General features: G+C 43.0%; 1 protein-coding gene across 5 annotated transcripts in view; it reads left to right on the top strand.

Annotated features, from left to right (window-relative positions):
- Nucleotides 1-18,023, top strand: part of TTC29 (tetratricopeptide repeat domain 29) — a 349,015-nt gene that overhangs the window by 114,048 nt on the left and 216,944 nt on the right. For all 5 annotated transcript variants that reach the window (XM_077279296.1, XM_077279292.1, XM_077279295.1 and 2 more), the window contains exon 7: nucleotides 10,080-10,165. In XM_077279296.1, coding sequence (XP_077135411.1) covers nucleotides 10,080-10,165 — 86 coding nt within the window. The remainder of the gene's footprint in view (nucleotides 1-10,079; nucleotides 10,166-18,023) is intronic.

Genomic DNA, 18,023 nt, shown 5'->3' with positions numbered 1-18,023 from the left:
GAGTACCGCAGTATGTACTTGAGGCAGCTGAGGGCCCTGGTAGGCCAACAATATACTGACTTCAGCCATTCAGACCTACAGGTGTCTAGGATTAGAAGAGATGAAGCCGATGTCCAATCTTTCGTTCAACTGCTGGAGACAGGTTGGGTGAACCCCTTCAACAAAGAGCATAATGGTGAACTTATCAGTTTGTCAACAGCGACTGTAGCACCACCAGATGTAGCCAAAGACCTTCAAGGGGCATACAGTATAGGAGAGGATGCATATCAAACATTCAAGGATGAGCGTTTGGGTACCGATAAGCCAACTACATTGTTTCATGACAAGATGACGAAGAACAAACTTAAAACGTTCTCTAACATCCAAATGAAGACACGCAGACAAGGTCTTGGCAAGGAGGTAATTTTGAAGGCTGACAGAAACCTATTTGGCCAGATGATACTTGTAGCTGAGAACAGAAAGCTACAAATGAGTGATGTCTTGACTCATCCCCTGGGTCCATTGCCATGGGCACTTGCCAATGGTGATGGGTCTATCCGCAAGACCAACAAGGCTGCCCTCGCAAGGGAGTTGGAGAGGAATGCTCGTCCTGCAGAAGTGATCCCCGAGCCCTCTGCAACCATCATTGATGGGATGAGCCTGGTTCAGAAACTGAAGGGAAACAATGCAACATTTGGCCAGCTAGCAGGCACAGCAATGAGTCGCGCTATCCATGAGGGTGCTAAGAGCAAGCGCATTGATATTGTCTTTGACGTCTACAAGGAGACATCCATCAAAGATACAGAAAGAGTCAACAGATATGAAGGCACAGGGATCCATTTCAAGAACATTCAACATGGGCACAACATCCAGCAGTGGAAAAAGCTTCTAAGTAGTTCCTCCAACAAGGCAAGTCTCATAAAGTTTCTGGTAGAAGAATGGAAGGCGAAACACCACAGGGAGAAGCTTGAGGAGAAGGAGCTGTATGTCACATGTGAGCAGCTCTGCTTTAAGATCACCAAAGAACAGTGGGAAGAGGCTGCTGACCTTAAGTCAAATCAAGAAGAAGCAGACACACGCCTCCTTCTCCATGCTCTTCATGCAGCAGAATCTGGTTACAAGTCGGTCATCATCACTTCGGAGGATACTGATGTCATGGTCCTGTGTCTGGGCATGTGCCACAAAATCCCATCCCACCTGTTCCAGAAATGCGGTACACAGAACTGTTGTGAATTTGGATTCTGGGCTCCCCCGGTGGCCGCTTGTGGAATTGGACTTGTCATCCTCTTTCCTGTTTCACCTGATTCCATCAGTAGTGGGTGTCGCTATTTAAGCTCATTTCTCTGGTGGTTTCTTGCCGGTCAACAATGTTATCTGATGCCTCTCAGTGCTTGTTCCTGCTTCTAGACAACTACTGATAAGTTGGACTTTTGTCCATGTTTTGTTTTGCCTATTTGTTCCAGTTCGCAGCTGAAGTTTTGTTACTGTGTCTGGAAAGCTCTCGTCGATCAGGGATTGCTACTCTGGCGTTATGAGTTAATGCCAGAGTTTAAGGTAATCTCTGGATGGTGTTTTGTTAGTATTTTTCTGCTGACCATGAAAGTATACTATCTGTCTTCTGCTATCTAGTAAGCGGACCTCAAATTTGCTAAGACTATTTTCCTGCTGCGTTTGTTGTTTCATCTGAACTCACCGTCATTATATGTGGGGGGCTACTGTCTTCTTTGGAATATTTCTCTAGAGGTGAGCCAGGTCTTATATTTCCCTCTGCTAGCTATTTAGGTCTTAGGCCAGAGCTGGGCATCTAGCTATAAATAGGAAATGCTACCTGGCTATTTCTAGTTGCGCGGCAGGCTTAGTTCATGGTCAGTATAGTTCCATCTTCCGAGAGCTTGTCCCTCTATAGGCTTGCTATGATCTCTGCCTGCAGAGATCATGACAGTTTGACCGGCCCACTAAAGTGTTAAAGACCCAGGTTGAGAAAGGAGAGTTATAAGAAGTCTGCTGGAATTTTTTTTTTTTTTTTTCCTCCAGTCTGCCTTGCTGCAGTCTTTTTTCTCTCTCTCCTCCTAATCTCTGTATGCTCTGTGTGCACCTGACAATAATGGATCTCCAGAGTGTAACTGCGGGTTTGAATAATCTCATCACGAAAGTACAAAATTTACAAGATTTTGTAGTACATGCTCCGGTATCTGAGCCGGGAATTCCTTTGCCGGAGTTCTTCACAGGGAATAGAGCTAGCTTCCAGAATTTCCGAAATAATTGTAAGCTTTATTTGTCCCTGAAGTCTCGTTCAGCTGGAGACCCTGCTCAGCAGGTTAGGATTGTGATTTCCTTGCTCAGGGGTGACCCTCAAGATTGGGCCTTCTCATTGCCAGCAGGGGATCCTGCGTTACGCGATGTGGATGCGTTTTTTCTGGCCTTGGGCTTGCTTTATGAGGAACCTCATTTGGAACTTCAGGCAGAAAAAACTTTGATGGCACTATCTCAGGGGCAAGACGAAGCTGAAGTTTTCTGCCAAAAATTCCGTAAATGGTCTGTGCTTACTCAGTGGAATGAGTGCGCCTTGGCGGCAACTTTCAGAGAAGGTCTCTCTGATGCCGTTAAGGATGTTATGGTGGGGTTCCCTTTGCCTGCAGGTCTGAATGAGTCCATGACAATGGCTATTCAGATTGATAGGCGTCTGCGGGAGCGCAAACCGATGCACCATCTGGCGGTGTCTATGGAAAAGACGCCAGAAAGTATGCAGTGTGATAGAATTCTGTCCAGGAGTGAGCGACAGAATTTTAGACGGAAGAATGGATTGTGTTTCTATTGTGGGGATTCTACTCATGTTATATCGGCATGCTCTAGGCGTACAAAGAAGCTTGATAAGTCTGTTTCCATTGGCACCATTCAGTCTAAGTTTATTTTGTCTGTAACCCTGATTTGCTCTTTGTCATCCATTGCCACGGACGCCTATGTTGACTCTGGCGCCGCTCTGAGTCTTATGGATTGGTCCTTTGCCAATCGTTGTGGTTTTGATTTAGAGCCTTTGGAGACTCTTATTCCTCTGAAGGGGATTGACTCCACCCCATTGGCTAATAATAAACCACAATACTGGACACAAGTAACCATGCGTATCAATCCGGATCACCAGGAGATTATTCGTTTCCTGGTGCTGTATAATTTACATGACGATTTGGTACTGGGATTGCCATGGTTGCAGTCTCACAACCCAGTCTTGGACTGGAGAGCTATGTCTGTGTTGAGCTGGGGATGTAAGGGTATTCATGGGGACGTACCTTGGGTTTCTATTTCGTCGTCCATTCCCTCTGAAGTCCCTGAGTTCCTCTCTGATTATCAAGACGTCTTTGACGAACCCAAGCTTGGGTCGTTACCTCCGCACCGTGAGTGCGATTGTGCCATAGATTTGATACCGGGTTGTAAATATCCAAAGGGTCGTTTGTTTAATTTGTCTGTGCCGGAACATGCTGCTATGCGGGAATATATAAAGGAGTCTTTGGAAAAGGGACATATTCGTCCATCTTCTTCTCCCTTGGGAGCTGGGTTTTTCTTTGTCTCAAAAAAAGACGGCTCTTTGAGACCATGTATTGATTATCGGCTTCTGAATAAGATCACTGTTAAGTATCAATACCCATTGCCATTGCTTACTGATTTGTTTGCTCGTATAGAGGGTGCTAAGTGGTTCTCTAAAATTGATCTTCGTGGGGCGTATAATTTGGTGCGGATCAGGCAGGGGGATGAGTGGAAGACCGCATTTAATACGCCCGAGGGCCACTTTGAGTATTTGGTCATGCCTTTTGGTCTTTCTAATGCCCCTTCAGTTTTCCAGTCTTTTATGCATGATATTTTCCGCGATTTTCTGGATAAATTTATGATAATATATCTGGATGATATTCTGATTTTTTCTGATGACTGGGACTCTCATGTCCAGCAGGTCAGGAGAGTTTTTCAGGTTCTGCGGTCTAATTCTTTATGTGTGAAGGGGTCTAAGTGCGTTTTTGGGGTCCAGAAAATTTCCTTTTTGGGGTATATTTTTTCTCCCTCTTCCATTGAGATGGATCCCGTCAAGGTGCAAGCTATTTGTGACTGGACTCAGCCCTCCTCTCTTAAGGGTCTTCAGAGATTTTTGGGCTTTGCCAACTTTTACCGCCGATTTATTGCTGGTTTTTCGGATGTCGTTAAACCACTGACTGATTTGACCAGACAAGGCGCTGATGTTGCTAATTGGTCCCCTCATGCTGTAGAGGCCTTTCAGGAGCTTAAGCGCCGTTTTGCCTCTGCCCCTGTGTTGCGTCAGCCTGATGTGAATCTGCCTTTTCAGGTTGAGGTTGACGCTTCGGAGATCGGAGCTGGGGCAGTGTTGTCGCAGAGAGGTTCCGACTGCTCCGTCATTAGGCCTTGTGCCTTCTTTTCTCGCAAATTTTCGCCCGCAGAGCGGAATTATGATGTTGGGAATCGGGAGCTTTTGGCCATGAAGTGGGCGTTTGAGGAGTGGCGCCATTGGCTCGAGGGGGCTAGGCATCAGGTGGTGGTATTGACTGACCACAAAAATTTGATTTATCTTGAGACTGCCAGACGCCTGAATCCTAGACAGGCGCGCTGGTCTTTATTTTTTTCTCGCTTTAATTTTGTGGTGTCATACCTACCGGGTTCTAAGAATGTTAAGGCAGATGCCCTTTCTAGGAGTTTTGACCCGGACTCTCCTGGTAATTCTGAACCCACAGGTATCCTTAGGGAGGGAGTAATTTTGTCGGCCGTTTCTCCTGATCTGCGGCGGTCCTTGCAAGAGTTTCAGGCGGATAGACCGGATCGTTGTCCGCCTGATAGACTGTTTGTTCCGGATGATTGGACCAGCAGAGTCATCTCTGAGGTACATTCTTCTGCATTGGCAGGTCATCCCGGAATTTTTGGTACCAGGGATTTGGTGGCAAGATCCTTCTGGTGGCCTTCTCTGTCACGAGATGTGCGAGTCTTTGTGCAGTCATGTGACGTTTGTGCTCGGGCCAAGTCTTGTAGTTCTCGGGCTAGCGGACTGCTGTTGCCCTTGCCTATTCCTAAGAGGCCTTGGACACACATCTCGATGGATTTTATTTCAGATCTGCCTGTTTCCCAGAAGATGTCTGTCATCTGGGTGGTCTGTGACCGTTTCTCTAAAATGGTCCATTTGGTTCCTCTGCCCAAGTTGCCTTCTTCTTCTGAGTTGGTTCCTCTGTTTTTTCAGAATGTTGTCCGATTGCACGGTATTCCTGAGAATATTGTTTCTGACAGAGGTACCCAATTTGTGTCTAGATTTTGGCGGGCATTCTGTGCTAGGATGGGCATAGATTTGTCTTTTTCATCTGCTTTTCACCCTCAGACTAATGGCCAGACCGAGCGGACTAATCAGACCCTTGAGACATATCTGAGGTGTTTTGTCTCTGCTGACCAGGATGATTGGGTTGCTTTTTTGCCATTGGCAGAGTTCGCCCTCAATAATCGGGCCAGTTCTTCCACCTTGGTGTCCCCGTTTTTCTGTAATTCGGGGTTTCACCCTCGATTTTCCTCCGGTCAGGTGGAATCCTCGGATTGTCCTGGAGTGGATGCGGTGGTGGAGAGATTGCATCACATCTGGGGGCAGGTTATGGACAATTTGAAGTTGTCACAGGAGAAGACTCAGCGTTTTGCCAACCGTCATCGTCGTGTTGGTTCTCGGCTTTGTGTTGGAGATTTAGTGTGGTTGTCTTCTCGTTTTGTCCCTATGAGGGTCTCTTCTCCTAAGTTTAAACCTCGGTTCATCGGCCCTTATAGAATATTGGAGATTCTTAATCCTGTTTCTTTCCGTTTGGACCTCCCTGCGTCCTTTTCCATTCATAACGTTTTTCATCGGTCGTTATTGCGCAGGTATGAGGTACCTGTTGTACCTTCTCTTGAGCCTCCTGCTCCGGTGTTGGTTGAGGGTGAGTTGGAGTACGTTGTGGAGAAAATTTTGGACTCTCGTGTTTCCAGACGGAAACTCCAGTATCTGGTCAACTGGAAGGGTTACGGCCAGGAGGATAATTCTTGGGTCAATGCATCTGATGTTCATGCTTCTGATCTTGTTCGTGCCTTCCATAGGGCTCATCCTGGTCGCCCTGGTGGATCTGGTGAGGGTTCGGTGCCCCCTCCTTGAGGGGGGGGTACTGTTGTGAATTTGGATTCTGGGCTCCCCCGGTGGCCGCTTGTGGAATTGGACTTGTCATCCTCTTTCCTGTTTCACCTGATTCCATCAGTAGTGGGTGTCGCTATTTAAGCTCATTTCTCTGGTGGTTTCTTGCCGGTCAACAATGTTATCTGATGCCTCTCAGTGCTTGTTCCTGCTTCTAGACAACTACTGATAAGTTGGACTTTTGTCCATGTTTTGTTTTGCCTATTTGTTCCAGTTCGCAGCTGAAGTTTTGTTACTGTGTCTGGAAAGCTCTCGTCGATCAGGGATTGCTACTCTGGCGTTATGAGTTAATGCCAGAGTTTAAGGTAATCTCTGGATGGTGTTTTGTTAGTATTTTTCTGCTGACCATGAAAGTATACTATCTGTCTTCTGCTATCTAGTAAGCGGACCTCAAATTTGCTAAGACTATTTTCCTGCTGCGTTTGTTGTTTCATCTGAACTCACCGTCATTATATGTGGGGGGCTACTGTCTTCTTTGGAATATTTCTCTAGAGGTGAGCCAGGTCTTATATTTCCCTCTGCTAGCTATTTAGGTCTTAGGCCAGAGCTGGGCATCTAGCTATAAATAGGAAATGCTACCTGGCTATTTCTAGTTGCGCGGCAGGCTTAGTTCATGGTCAGTATAGTTCCATCTTCCGAGAGCTTGTCCCTCTATAGGCTTGCTATGATCTCTGCCTGCAGAGATCATGACACAGAACCGGACAAGATTCCTGGATATCACCACTCTGAGCCGAACATTGGGAGGCAGCGTATGTGATTCATTGATTGGTATGCATGCATTTACAGGCTGTGACACCGTCAGTGCATTCGCTGGCCGTGGGAAGATGACGACACTCAAGCAGTTGAAGATGAACAAGACATACCAGGATGCCTTTCAGGAAGTTGGTCGTTCATGGGAAGTGTCTACCGAACTTTTTGAGAAGTTACAGGAAATCACCTGCCACATGTACCTGCCAACTACCCAAACAACTGAGGTAAACAGGCTCCGTTATCAGCTGTTCTGTGCCAGACGTGGAGTGGTAGAGTCAAGTCAACTCCCTCCTTGCCAGGACTGCCTTTTCATGCATGCACTGCGTGCAAACTACCAGGCTGCGATCTGGAGGAGAAGTCTGCAGAGCCAGCCATGGGTTGCAAACCCAACAGACTGCGGTTGGATGATAGATAACGACGGAAAGCTTGTTGTCAAGTGGATGCAAGGGGCACCAGCACCAGAAGCTATTATACAGCTACTGTCCTGCAAGTGTGTGCGGTCATGTGAACTTCCTCAGTGTACTTGCCTCAGCAATGGCCTGAAGTGCACAGACATGTGCAGATTACAGACATGCCAGAACAAGGGTACTGAAGACGAGCCAGTAGAACAACAGTCAGATTCAGAGTCCGATGTTGAAGATATTATGGAGTAACATATATATATATATATATATATATATATATATATATATATATATATATATATATATATATATATGCACATGACATGTTCAGTGTGTATTTACATAACTTGGATTAAATTTTGTTACAAATACTACATCTAGTCACTCCGGGTGGTACCGATATCGTCATATTTGGTTCTTGGCTCATGCTAAAATTCCTGTGGAACACCTAAAGGGTTAACAGTTTTTAAAAATGAGTTTTGAACAGCTTGAGGGGTGTAGTTTGCAAAATGGGGTAATTTATGGGTGGTTTCTGTTATGTAAGCCCCTTAAAGTGACTTCAGAAGTGACTTGGTCCTTTGAAAAGTGGGTTTTGCTGTAAATGTGAAAAATTGCGCATAAAACTATAAGCCCTATTACGTCGTAAAACAATAAGGTTTCATTTTCAAAATGATGCCAATATGAAGTAAACATGTGGGGAGTGTAAATTAATAACTATTATGGGGGGTATCAGTATTTTTGTAAAAAGCAGAGAATTTCAAAGTTAAAAAATTGCCGATTTTTCCAAAATTTCCGAATATTTAGCATTTTTTCATATAGAAAGGTAAAATATATTGACTCCCATTTAGCACTGACGTGAAGTACAATATGTCACGAGAAAACAATCTCAGAATGGCTTGGATAGGTGAAAGCGTTCCAAAGTTATTAGCCCATGAAGTGGCACAGGTCAGATTGGCTTAGGCACTTGGGTACAAATAGGCCTAGGGCTGAAGGGGTTAATAAGCTACGTATATGTAAGGGCTATCATATCAAAAAATAAACTACAGACATGCATCTACCTAAAAATACCAAAGAGAATTAGTCACTCCGCTTGGTACCGATATCGTCAAATTTGGTTCTTGGCTCATGGACTATCAGTGATAGGGCTCATACACACGACCATATTGTCGATCTGAGTGCTGTCCATGAAAAAATCAGACAGCACTCAGACCAATGTTATTCAATTGGGCAGTGCAGATGAGCAATTTGTTTTCACTGATCGAATCTGCGTGTGAATAAAATGCAGCATGCACTAGTTTCTTCTGTAAGTAGGATGAGATTCACCCATTCAAGAATATATGCGTGAAAAAAATCAGACGCCATATGGAGTTGCAGTACAGCATCCAATTTTTACTGATACATTGCAATTCTGTAATATAGAAAATAGTAAAAGGTCTTGTAAATGATTAATGGCTGCTGCTATAAAAAGCATGGATTGTATACAGACTGCACACGGATGAACGATTTTTATACACTCATGTGACCCTACCCATATAGTTACACAGCAGCATATACTGTTGCTCAGTTGGGAATGCACAGTGTGACAGTCACTGGTAAAGTGCTGGAGGGGAGATATGTGTCCCTACGCTTAATGGCATCAGTGATGTAAATCCCGGAGATTTTTCCACCAGCACATTAAGTGCTGTGAGGGGTTAATAGCTAATTTGTATAATGGGCTGGGTTTTTGTGGACAACCATAGAGCAGGTGGGAGGTTGTCCACCTTATCTCCACCCCAGGGTGTGATCTAGGGCTTAAGTAGCTGGTTTCCAGAGGCAGTAGGATGTTCAGTGTTTGGAGAGGAACACTCTAGAGAAGTGGTTGTGCTGGAACCAACCTGAACCACGCGTGCTCTGCTAATGATGAGCGGGAGGAACCCTGCTCTCAGAAATATTGTATTTGAGCTACTATTTTGTTTTGCTTTCCTGTTTTCCATGGGTGCTGTGTTTGTTTTACTTCACGTGGTTTATGTTTCCTATAATAAACCAAAGGAAGTTCTTATAGAGACGGTATTCCTGTGTTTACCTTTGTGAGCCGATCTACCACAATAGTTATCTGCTGTGACACCCTATGAGGGGTTTAAAGTTACTGTAATTAAAGTGCGCCTCTGCAATTGTAAACAACCAGTACTCATTTAGGGGCCCACTCAGAGGTCTTTTGACCTTGGGCTAGACCCATAGCTATGCCTCAAGCAAGAAGGTGCTCACAGCAATGGTGCTGTCATTCTGCTGATCATTTATGTTTTTAAGCACCTATGTGATAGCTCTGTGAGTGTTTTTCTTCTATTTACTAACCTATATTAAAATAACCTGCTTTTCTCATACCTAGCAGTAAGCAGTTATCATAGGAGGAAGCTGTGTCCACCTCTTTATTTTACCTGCAGTGGCCACTGCATGAGAAATTGCAGGATGCGCTGCAGCGTTGGCGCAACACGAAAAGGCCGTCGTCCACAGCACTACCCGCGTCACCCTGCAACCAAGCTTTTAATGTATCTATTAATGAAGGAACTTTTATTATGTATGCTGACCAGTCAAATAAATGGCTGCTTTTGTAGTTCCTTAACTCGACCACTGGAACATCTCTCTCTCTTACCAGCATGATGAGTGTCCTCTATGATATCTATATGCCCTAACAGGGTAAATGGACCGAAAGTTGTTGTCGCGAAACAATCCCTTTATGAAATATCTCATCCTTCTAAGTTCTCTTCTTTTTCTTACAGGGTGCGATAAAAAAATGGAAGGTGAATCAGCATATCGCTTGGGATTAGTTCATATTTCATCTGGAAATCCTCAGATTGCAATTCGAGTAAGTGTTTTTATATTGACAACTAATTTGAGATATATTTTTATACATCTAGTTTTTATAGTGCACAGGTTGCATGGTTTATGATTTTCAATAGTTATGCAAATCTAAAAATGGCATCTAAACAGTTGCAGCCTAAAAAGTGGAAATCATTTAAAGGGAATCTGTCACCACAGTTGACTTATCTCAACTATCGATATGGGCATACAGGTTAGAGAATGCTGAGGGGAGTGATCACTGTTTGTCTCATATCAGATGCCTTGTAGTGTATCACCTTATATAAGTGACCTCTTCCAGGCTATGGGGAGGACACTGCCTGGGAGATAACTCTGCCTCCAGAACTTGTTTTACATGAAGGGGGAGTTACCAGTGTGAGAAAAGGAACTAACACAGAAAAGGATAAATTAACTTTGTCTTCTTGAAAACAAATTTTTGCAGCTCTTGAGCTCTGCTGTATTGCAACAATATTACAGTCCTGTCTCCCTGTGAAATGAAAGCTGAAGCTGAAAGGAACCTGCAGATGTGTCAGGTATAATCACACACAGCTCTGCAGTGAGATCAGGAGCACAGAGAGCGGCCATTACACATCACACTGGTAACTCCCCCTTCATGTAAAATAAGCTCTGGAGACAGAGTTATCTCCAGGCAGCATCCTCCCCAGAGCCTGGAAGAGGTCATTTATATAAAGTGATGAAAGATTATATATCCACAACAAGGCATCTAATATGAGACATACAGGCATCACTCTCCTCAGTAGTCCATAACCTGTATACCCATATTAATGGTTTAGATAGGTCAACTGTGGTGACAGATTCCCTTTAAGGAAATATGAATAGAATTATGGCTTGCCTTCCTCTTTTCAACATCTCTTCTTAAAGGGATCCTGTTACCTGCACAAGCGCTGTTTATTTGCAGTCATATTGGTAATCTGCATATAAATAGCATTTAAATCATGTCTGGCTAACTTACTGCAATAGTTACCAGGGAGAAATTGTAGTTTTATTCTTCCTGCAGCCACTTTCTTACAGTCATGGAGGCGTGCAATGAGCTGGTACAGTTATTGCTCACTACACAATGAGTGCACTACTCAAGTAAGCCTCTATCATAACTTTGATGCATCTTTTAGAGTATCTAGACTAGGTTTGCGCCATCTAATCGGTATCTTCATGTTAGACCACTTTTAATACAGGACCTTTCACCAAATTTTCATGTTGAACTGGATACATGATGAAATTAGTAGCCACAGAGAGTAATAAAACATGAGATTTTTTTTGTTTGTTTTATTTTTGCATCTCTATTTTGGAGATATTATCAATCACAGTATTAACCCCCTAACAAGTTAATTTACATTTAAGAAACCTGTCAGCACAATTTTGTAATGTAAAGTAAAGACATGGCTGTAATGGCGGTGTAGTACTGATACCTTTGGTGAATAAATACGCTTTGGTGTTCTTTAATCACCATTTGAAGTTTTCTGCTATGTAGATCTCGGGGCACAGGGGCCTGACTGTATCCTGAGACTTCTCTTCCCTGTCTGTGATACCCAGTCCCTCTTCTTCCCTCCTGTCTGTGATTCCCCAGCCACTCCGCCATCCTCCGGTCTGTGAATGACCTGCCTCCTCTGTTTGAAATCTCAGCGGTGACCTGTCATTCAGAGACCGGACAAAGGTGGAGGGGCCGGGGAATCACAAAGGAGGAGAAGACTCCGTTTTTTCCGGCCACAGAAATCTAATTAGCAGAAAACTTCAAATGATGATTAGCGAAGAACAGCAAAGTGGATTTCTTCACCAAAGGTACCAATGTAATCAGTATTACAGCATGATTACAGCAATGTTGTTAATTTACATTACAAAATTGTGCTGACAGGTTATTTTTAAGTCCATTTGGGTGTTATTACATAGTTTCCACTGGGGGTGTGCACTTCTTCTCCATGTATAATGTTGCCCAATCCTATAAAGACAGCATCACTCAAAGGAAAGAACACACCCTCATCATAGCTTATAACAGGTTTCTGTCACGCACAGTGTGGGAAGACAAGGGGAAGGAAGTTGGCCGACTGCTATTGCCCCAAGCCTTCACAAGGGAAAATGTGAATATCACTGGCGACTCCCTAAAGCAGACTGGGAGTCTGTAAACACCCAGGTCCAGGTGTGTCACTTAGAGCCAGAGGGAGGTTGCCACTGTGTACAAAAGTCAGAAGGATTAAGAAGGAGGTGTCTGCAATGCCAAACACAGAGACCTTCTGCAGCCAGATGCAGAGCGACTGTCTGATTCATCTGACACACCCTTGACTGTTTCTCTGTGTGCAAGATGTAATAATATAGCAATGATCTCCTGGTCTAACCTCCTGCATGGGTTAGTGTAAGGAAGGGGTAATGCAGCTGAGTTGATCTGTGCCACATTACAAAACCTACTATCAACTCTCCTTCTTTCATAACACTGTTAGCTCTGCTGTATTGCCCCTCCTCCACACTGCTCTGTCTGAAGATGTGTCAGAAATCATAGATATGTCTGTTGTGCTCAACTTGTAATTGCTCCGCAGTGAGATGAAAACAGGGTAATTACATCTTACACAAGAGCTATTGTCACAGCTCATAACTCATTGCAGAACAATTACAAGTTGAGCATAGCAGACATAAGTGTGATTATAGATAGTCAGGTGACAGTGCTATGAAAGGAGGAGAACTGAAAGAAGGGCTTGTAATAATGCAACTAAACTCAGCTGCACTTCCCCTCCCCCAACATTATTCATACAGGAGGTTAGACCAGGTGATCAGGACTACCGTATATTGTTACATCTCACACACCAAGTAACCTGCTCTAAGCTATGGCAGGAGCTCGTTATTTTTTCCTTTGAGTGCAGCTTATGATTGGGCAATGTCATACAGGGAAAAGAAGACCCCCCGTCCCAGTGAAAACTATCTAAAAAAATTCACTTGGACCTAGGGAAAATTATCTTACTAGGAGTCAAGTACTTTGACTGCAATATATTTGTAATGGAGAGGTGGCATAAAAGAAAATGTTTTATTCTGCTCCGCAACCACTATTACATCAGTGTAGAGCTCAACATGAAAAATTTGGTGAATGGTCCTCACCAAAAACAGAACACCCATTAGTAAATTTGGTGTACTTTACAAATACCCTTATGCCACATTCCCTTTCCAGATGCTCCTTAAAAGTTTCTAGTGAGCTGGAAAAATTGTCTGATGTTCATTTTGCGGCTCCTCGGCAAATTCCCGGAAACTGCAGTGCTCGAGCTGGCGGCCAAGTTTTGCCAGCTGTGGCCTTTTAATTGCCCCTTACACTGCGTGCAATGAAGGATTATATCCTGATGCTGACCTGTGTAGCGTCATGACGTAATTTGTGGGTGGAGTCAGTGCGTTCTGCAATCAGTCCCACCAATGATGACGATGTTAATTCTAGTTCTTCCACCTTGTAGGTGAGGCTTCTGCATACACGCACTTTAGATATGTTTTTCTATCTCTATTCATTATCTATAACTGTTCTTTCTCTTCTTCCCATTCCACCCCCAATCTTTGTATTGTAAATAATAAAAAACACTGATAACTAGAAAGTAGTCGGGAAAATCGAATAATTCAACACAATGTCAGTCTCAAACCTATCAGATTATTTTAGAAAATGTTAAAGTGAGTACATAAGTAGAACACAGAACACATTTCACCACCAGGAACCTTGTTATAACAGTGTTCTTCGGAATAAAAATGTAAAAAAGAATAGTTAATCTAAAACTCCAAGGTATTGAAGAGAAAACTGAAAAGAACGTGTGTGACTTGATTGACAGAAAACTACTTAGTTTGAAGACACAGTGCTCTGGTGCTGGAGAGTTTAATAACTTCTTGGTAGATGACTTGCCAAGAAAGGGGTTTATGATTAACAGAAGCCACTGTAAATAAAAATGTTGGTGAAAAGCTGAGGAAGGAGAACAATGTCAGTTCTATATTGTAGCAAAATGAGAATAGTATTTTGTCTAAAATATCTAAAAATGTCCATCATAGATTTTTTGTCCACATGCAAGTTTTGACCTCTGCGAGGCTACGGAAGGAACGTTTCTCAGGTACATTACACTGCATATCTTCTAATATTAGGGCCACAAAATATATTCCACCAATGGACAACTCATCTTGTGTACTAGCAATCATGATTTCCATTTGGCAGTCATTACAGTTTCTCACAGCATGTTCAGTTCTTCAGGATCATTCCAGATGTGTCGTTCAGGTCGCAACCATGATGTGCCATCGATGGGACTGAGAACTGCGTCAGTCAGTTGTGGCTGGATTCTCTTACAAAAATAACATGAGGTCATAGCATTTGAGTGTGAATGTCGCTTCTGGCCTCACTTATGGTTATAAGATTTGTGTTTTGAATTCATGCATTATGCACCATTACAATTACCTGCACTTCTTAACATACTTTCAGGGGTTGCTGTAGCACTACCGCTCCGGTGCTCCTTGCTGGTCTTGGTTAACTGGGCAGTAGCGTGAAAGTGAAGTTGACACAAATTACAAGTCTGTCATTTTTCTGCCCTAAATTCTGCTAATTATGTATGTGATCTAGTCTAAGTGTGTTAAAATACTTATCGATCGCCATCCTCCCTAGTTGTTGGTGCTCCAGTCTCCTTCTGGTCCATGTGACTTTTCTTTAGCTCTGCCAGGTCACACTGTGTTCCTTTTCCAATGTAAGTCTATGAAAATTGAAACGAAGCTCCATAGATTTACAATGAGAATATGACATTTGATATTGATAATGTGATATTTGAAGAATGTGAAATGTCCGCATAGAGATAATGATTTAGTTCAGTTTTTATTTATTTCATTATTTTATTTCTCAGTGGCTCAGAAGTTTACATCCACATCTGGTTTCATTGCCTTCAAGTTGTCTAACTTTGGTCTATCGTTTTGGAGAACCCTCCAGAAGCTTTTCACAATAAGTTGCTGGATTTTTGACCATTTCCTGTGATAGAATCTGTAGAGGGAATATATAAGTTTTAATTACCTTTAGTATGTTTAAATTTATAAACTTAATTGACACTGCTTTTTTGGCATAAATTACGATTAATTTGTTGGCCACACTTCTTCCTGGCTTTTTCAGCTGAGCCACTGAGTTCAGTGATTGGCTACAGTGGTAATATGAGCTATCGCCATGATATCACTTCTGAGGCCAAAACACTAGGAATAGAACTACGAAATGCATTGCTGGACCGGGGAGAGTGAGTATTGTCTGATTTTGTTATGGTACAACAGAATTTTGGAATCTACGCTTCTAAAAGTGTAAAACCCCTTTAACACCATCACTTTAAAAGGTTATCTTTAGTCAAATGTTTGTTCCCTCAGTATTGATGATTTAACTGGTAGAAAGAATTTCCAGATCTCCCATACCACACCAAAATTTAGATTATTTGAGTAAGCATGTGTCATTGTGATTTCTGGGGCTCTTCATAAGGACCAGTAAGTCTTTCCTACCTTCCTACTGTGCTAATTTCCTGGTATTGGAAAACTCACAGATGTAATATAAGGGTACATGAGAAGTATATATCCCTAAAATAACCCTGCAGTTTTATACATAAGCATAATATAGGAAACAATCTTACCAATCTTAGATTAACTTGTACTTTTAAACAGAAGTGAAAAAGGTCCTCCTGAATAATTACATACGCTGTACATAAAATTATTTTTTACTAATAACAGGTAACTTTTTCAGCCTTTTTTCACTTTCTGTGCTCATTTCTGGCGTTAATGTCTCCACCTTTGTACGAACTGAACATGAAGAGGAAGCCAGGGCTGCAGCTCAACCCAGACTTCCTCTTCATGTTCAGTTTGTCTGAAGGCTGAGACAGTAGCACCAACACTGATTGGGCGCCGGGCATCACGTGTCACAACATCGCATCACAACCCCCGAACCTCAAGTGCCAACACCGCTGGAACAGAGCCGGCTCGGGAGGTGCGTATAAGCGTTATTATTTTATTGGGGCCAAACATTTAGTTTAAGAAGGGGTTGTCCTAGTTGTGGACAACCCCTTTAAAGTAATGAAATAAAAATTGTGAAGCAGCGTTTTAAGTTTGCTGCAAAAATTCTGAATCGGGCTGAAATCCATGAACATGCTGCTGAAACATCCATGTCACATAGATTTTCATGCAGAAATGTCAGCTGCAAATATGCTAAATATGACTATATTATGACACTCTTTATTACAAGGTCCCAGTTTTCCAGCATGTAGCTGCTGTTTTTATAACCTGGATACCCAGAAAGTCCATTCTGTCTTTCACTACCCCCTTATGGTTAACTACAATTAGGCCAGCGTCACACTGGCGTATTGCATCCAATGCGAGATCATCGGATGTGATAAGCTAATGGCACTAGGCTCCTGCTTGCAGCAGAGCAGGAGCCGAGTGTCATGCGTCTGTGCTCCGATTCTCTCGCACAGGGAGGATCAGAGTACAGCTGCCGAGGAGGCGGAGAAATAAATTTCTCCATCTCCTCCGTTGCTGAGGTCCTCTAATAACGCACATCACTCGGATGATATCCGAGTGGTGTGTGCTGTCTCACTCGCACCCATAGGCTTATATGGGTGCGAGTGAGCCGAGAGTTTCCTCGGTCCGAGACAATCGCAGCATGCAGCATGTATTTAATACACTGTCGGTTTTGCAAGTTTTCCCACCTACAAAGAATTGAGAGGTCTGTAATTTTTATCGTAGGTACACCTCAACTGTGAGAGACAGAATCTAAAAATAAAAAAACATAAAATCACATTGTATGATTTTTAAATAATTAGATTACATTTTATTGCATGAAATAAGTAATTGATCACCTACCAATCAGAAAGAATTCTGGCTCTCACAGACCTGTTAATTTTTCTTTAAGAGGCCCTCCTACTCTGCACTTCTTACTTGTATTAATTGCACCTGTTTGACCTTGTTATCTGTGTAAAAGACACCTGTCCACACACTCAATCAATCACACTCCAACCTTTCCATTATGGCCAAGACCAAACAGCTGACTAAGGACACCATTGATAAAATTGTAGACCTGCACAAGGCTGGGATGGGTTACATCAAATAGGCAAGCAGCTTAATGGGAAGGCAAAAACTGTTGTCACAATTATTAGAAAATGAAAGAAACACAAGATGACTGTCAATCTTCCTCAGTCTGGTGCTCCATGCAAGATCTCGCCTCATGAGGTAATAATGATTCTCAGAAAGGTCAGAAATCAGCGCAAAACTAGACGGGATAACCTGAAGAGAGCTGGGACCACAGCCTCAAACATTACTGTTAGTAACACACTATGCCATCATGGATTAAAATCCTGCAGGCATGCAAGGTCCTCCTGCTCACCCTAGTACATGTCCAGGCCCATTTGACATTCACCAATGACCATCTGGATGATACAGAGGGGGCAAGGGAGAAGTCGTGTGGTCAGATGAGACTAGAATAGAACTTTTTGGTGTCAACTCCATTTGGCGCGTTTAGAGGGAGAAGAAGGATGAGGAGCATTTCACAGTGAATAAGCCTCCTTACTTTGACATGCCAGAGCTGGTATGTCACTCTCCATAAGTAGAAATGTTACCCCTTAGACCCCAGTCCAGAGCCTCTCACCTAGCAGAACCAGTTCTGATACTTTGCACTGACGAGGGCCAATAGCCAAAAACAGAATGTCTGCAAATTGAGATTCTGATTTGGCTTTTATCCTAAGTCATAGTTAAAGACTCGTTAAAGGGTTGATTGTGGCTTGTATGATCGCTGCTTCCAACAGGTGGCACTATAGAGTTCAAGTCCTCTTTCTCTCTGAAGAGGCAATTTGTATATTAAATTTCCTAGAGGAGCATTGCACAGCGAATAAGCTTCC

The sequence above is a fragment of the Ranitomeya variabilis genome, chromosome 1, assembly GCF_051348905.1.
Source record: "Ranitomeya variabilis isolate aRanVar5 chromosome 1, aRanVar5.hap1, whole genome shotgun sequence".
NCBI lineage: Eukaryota > Metazoa > Chordata > Amphibia > Anura > Dendrobatidae > Ranitomeya > Ranitomeya variabilis.
This window is presented reverse-complemented; position numbering and strand designations above follow the sequence as displayed.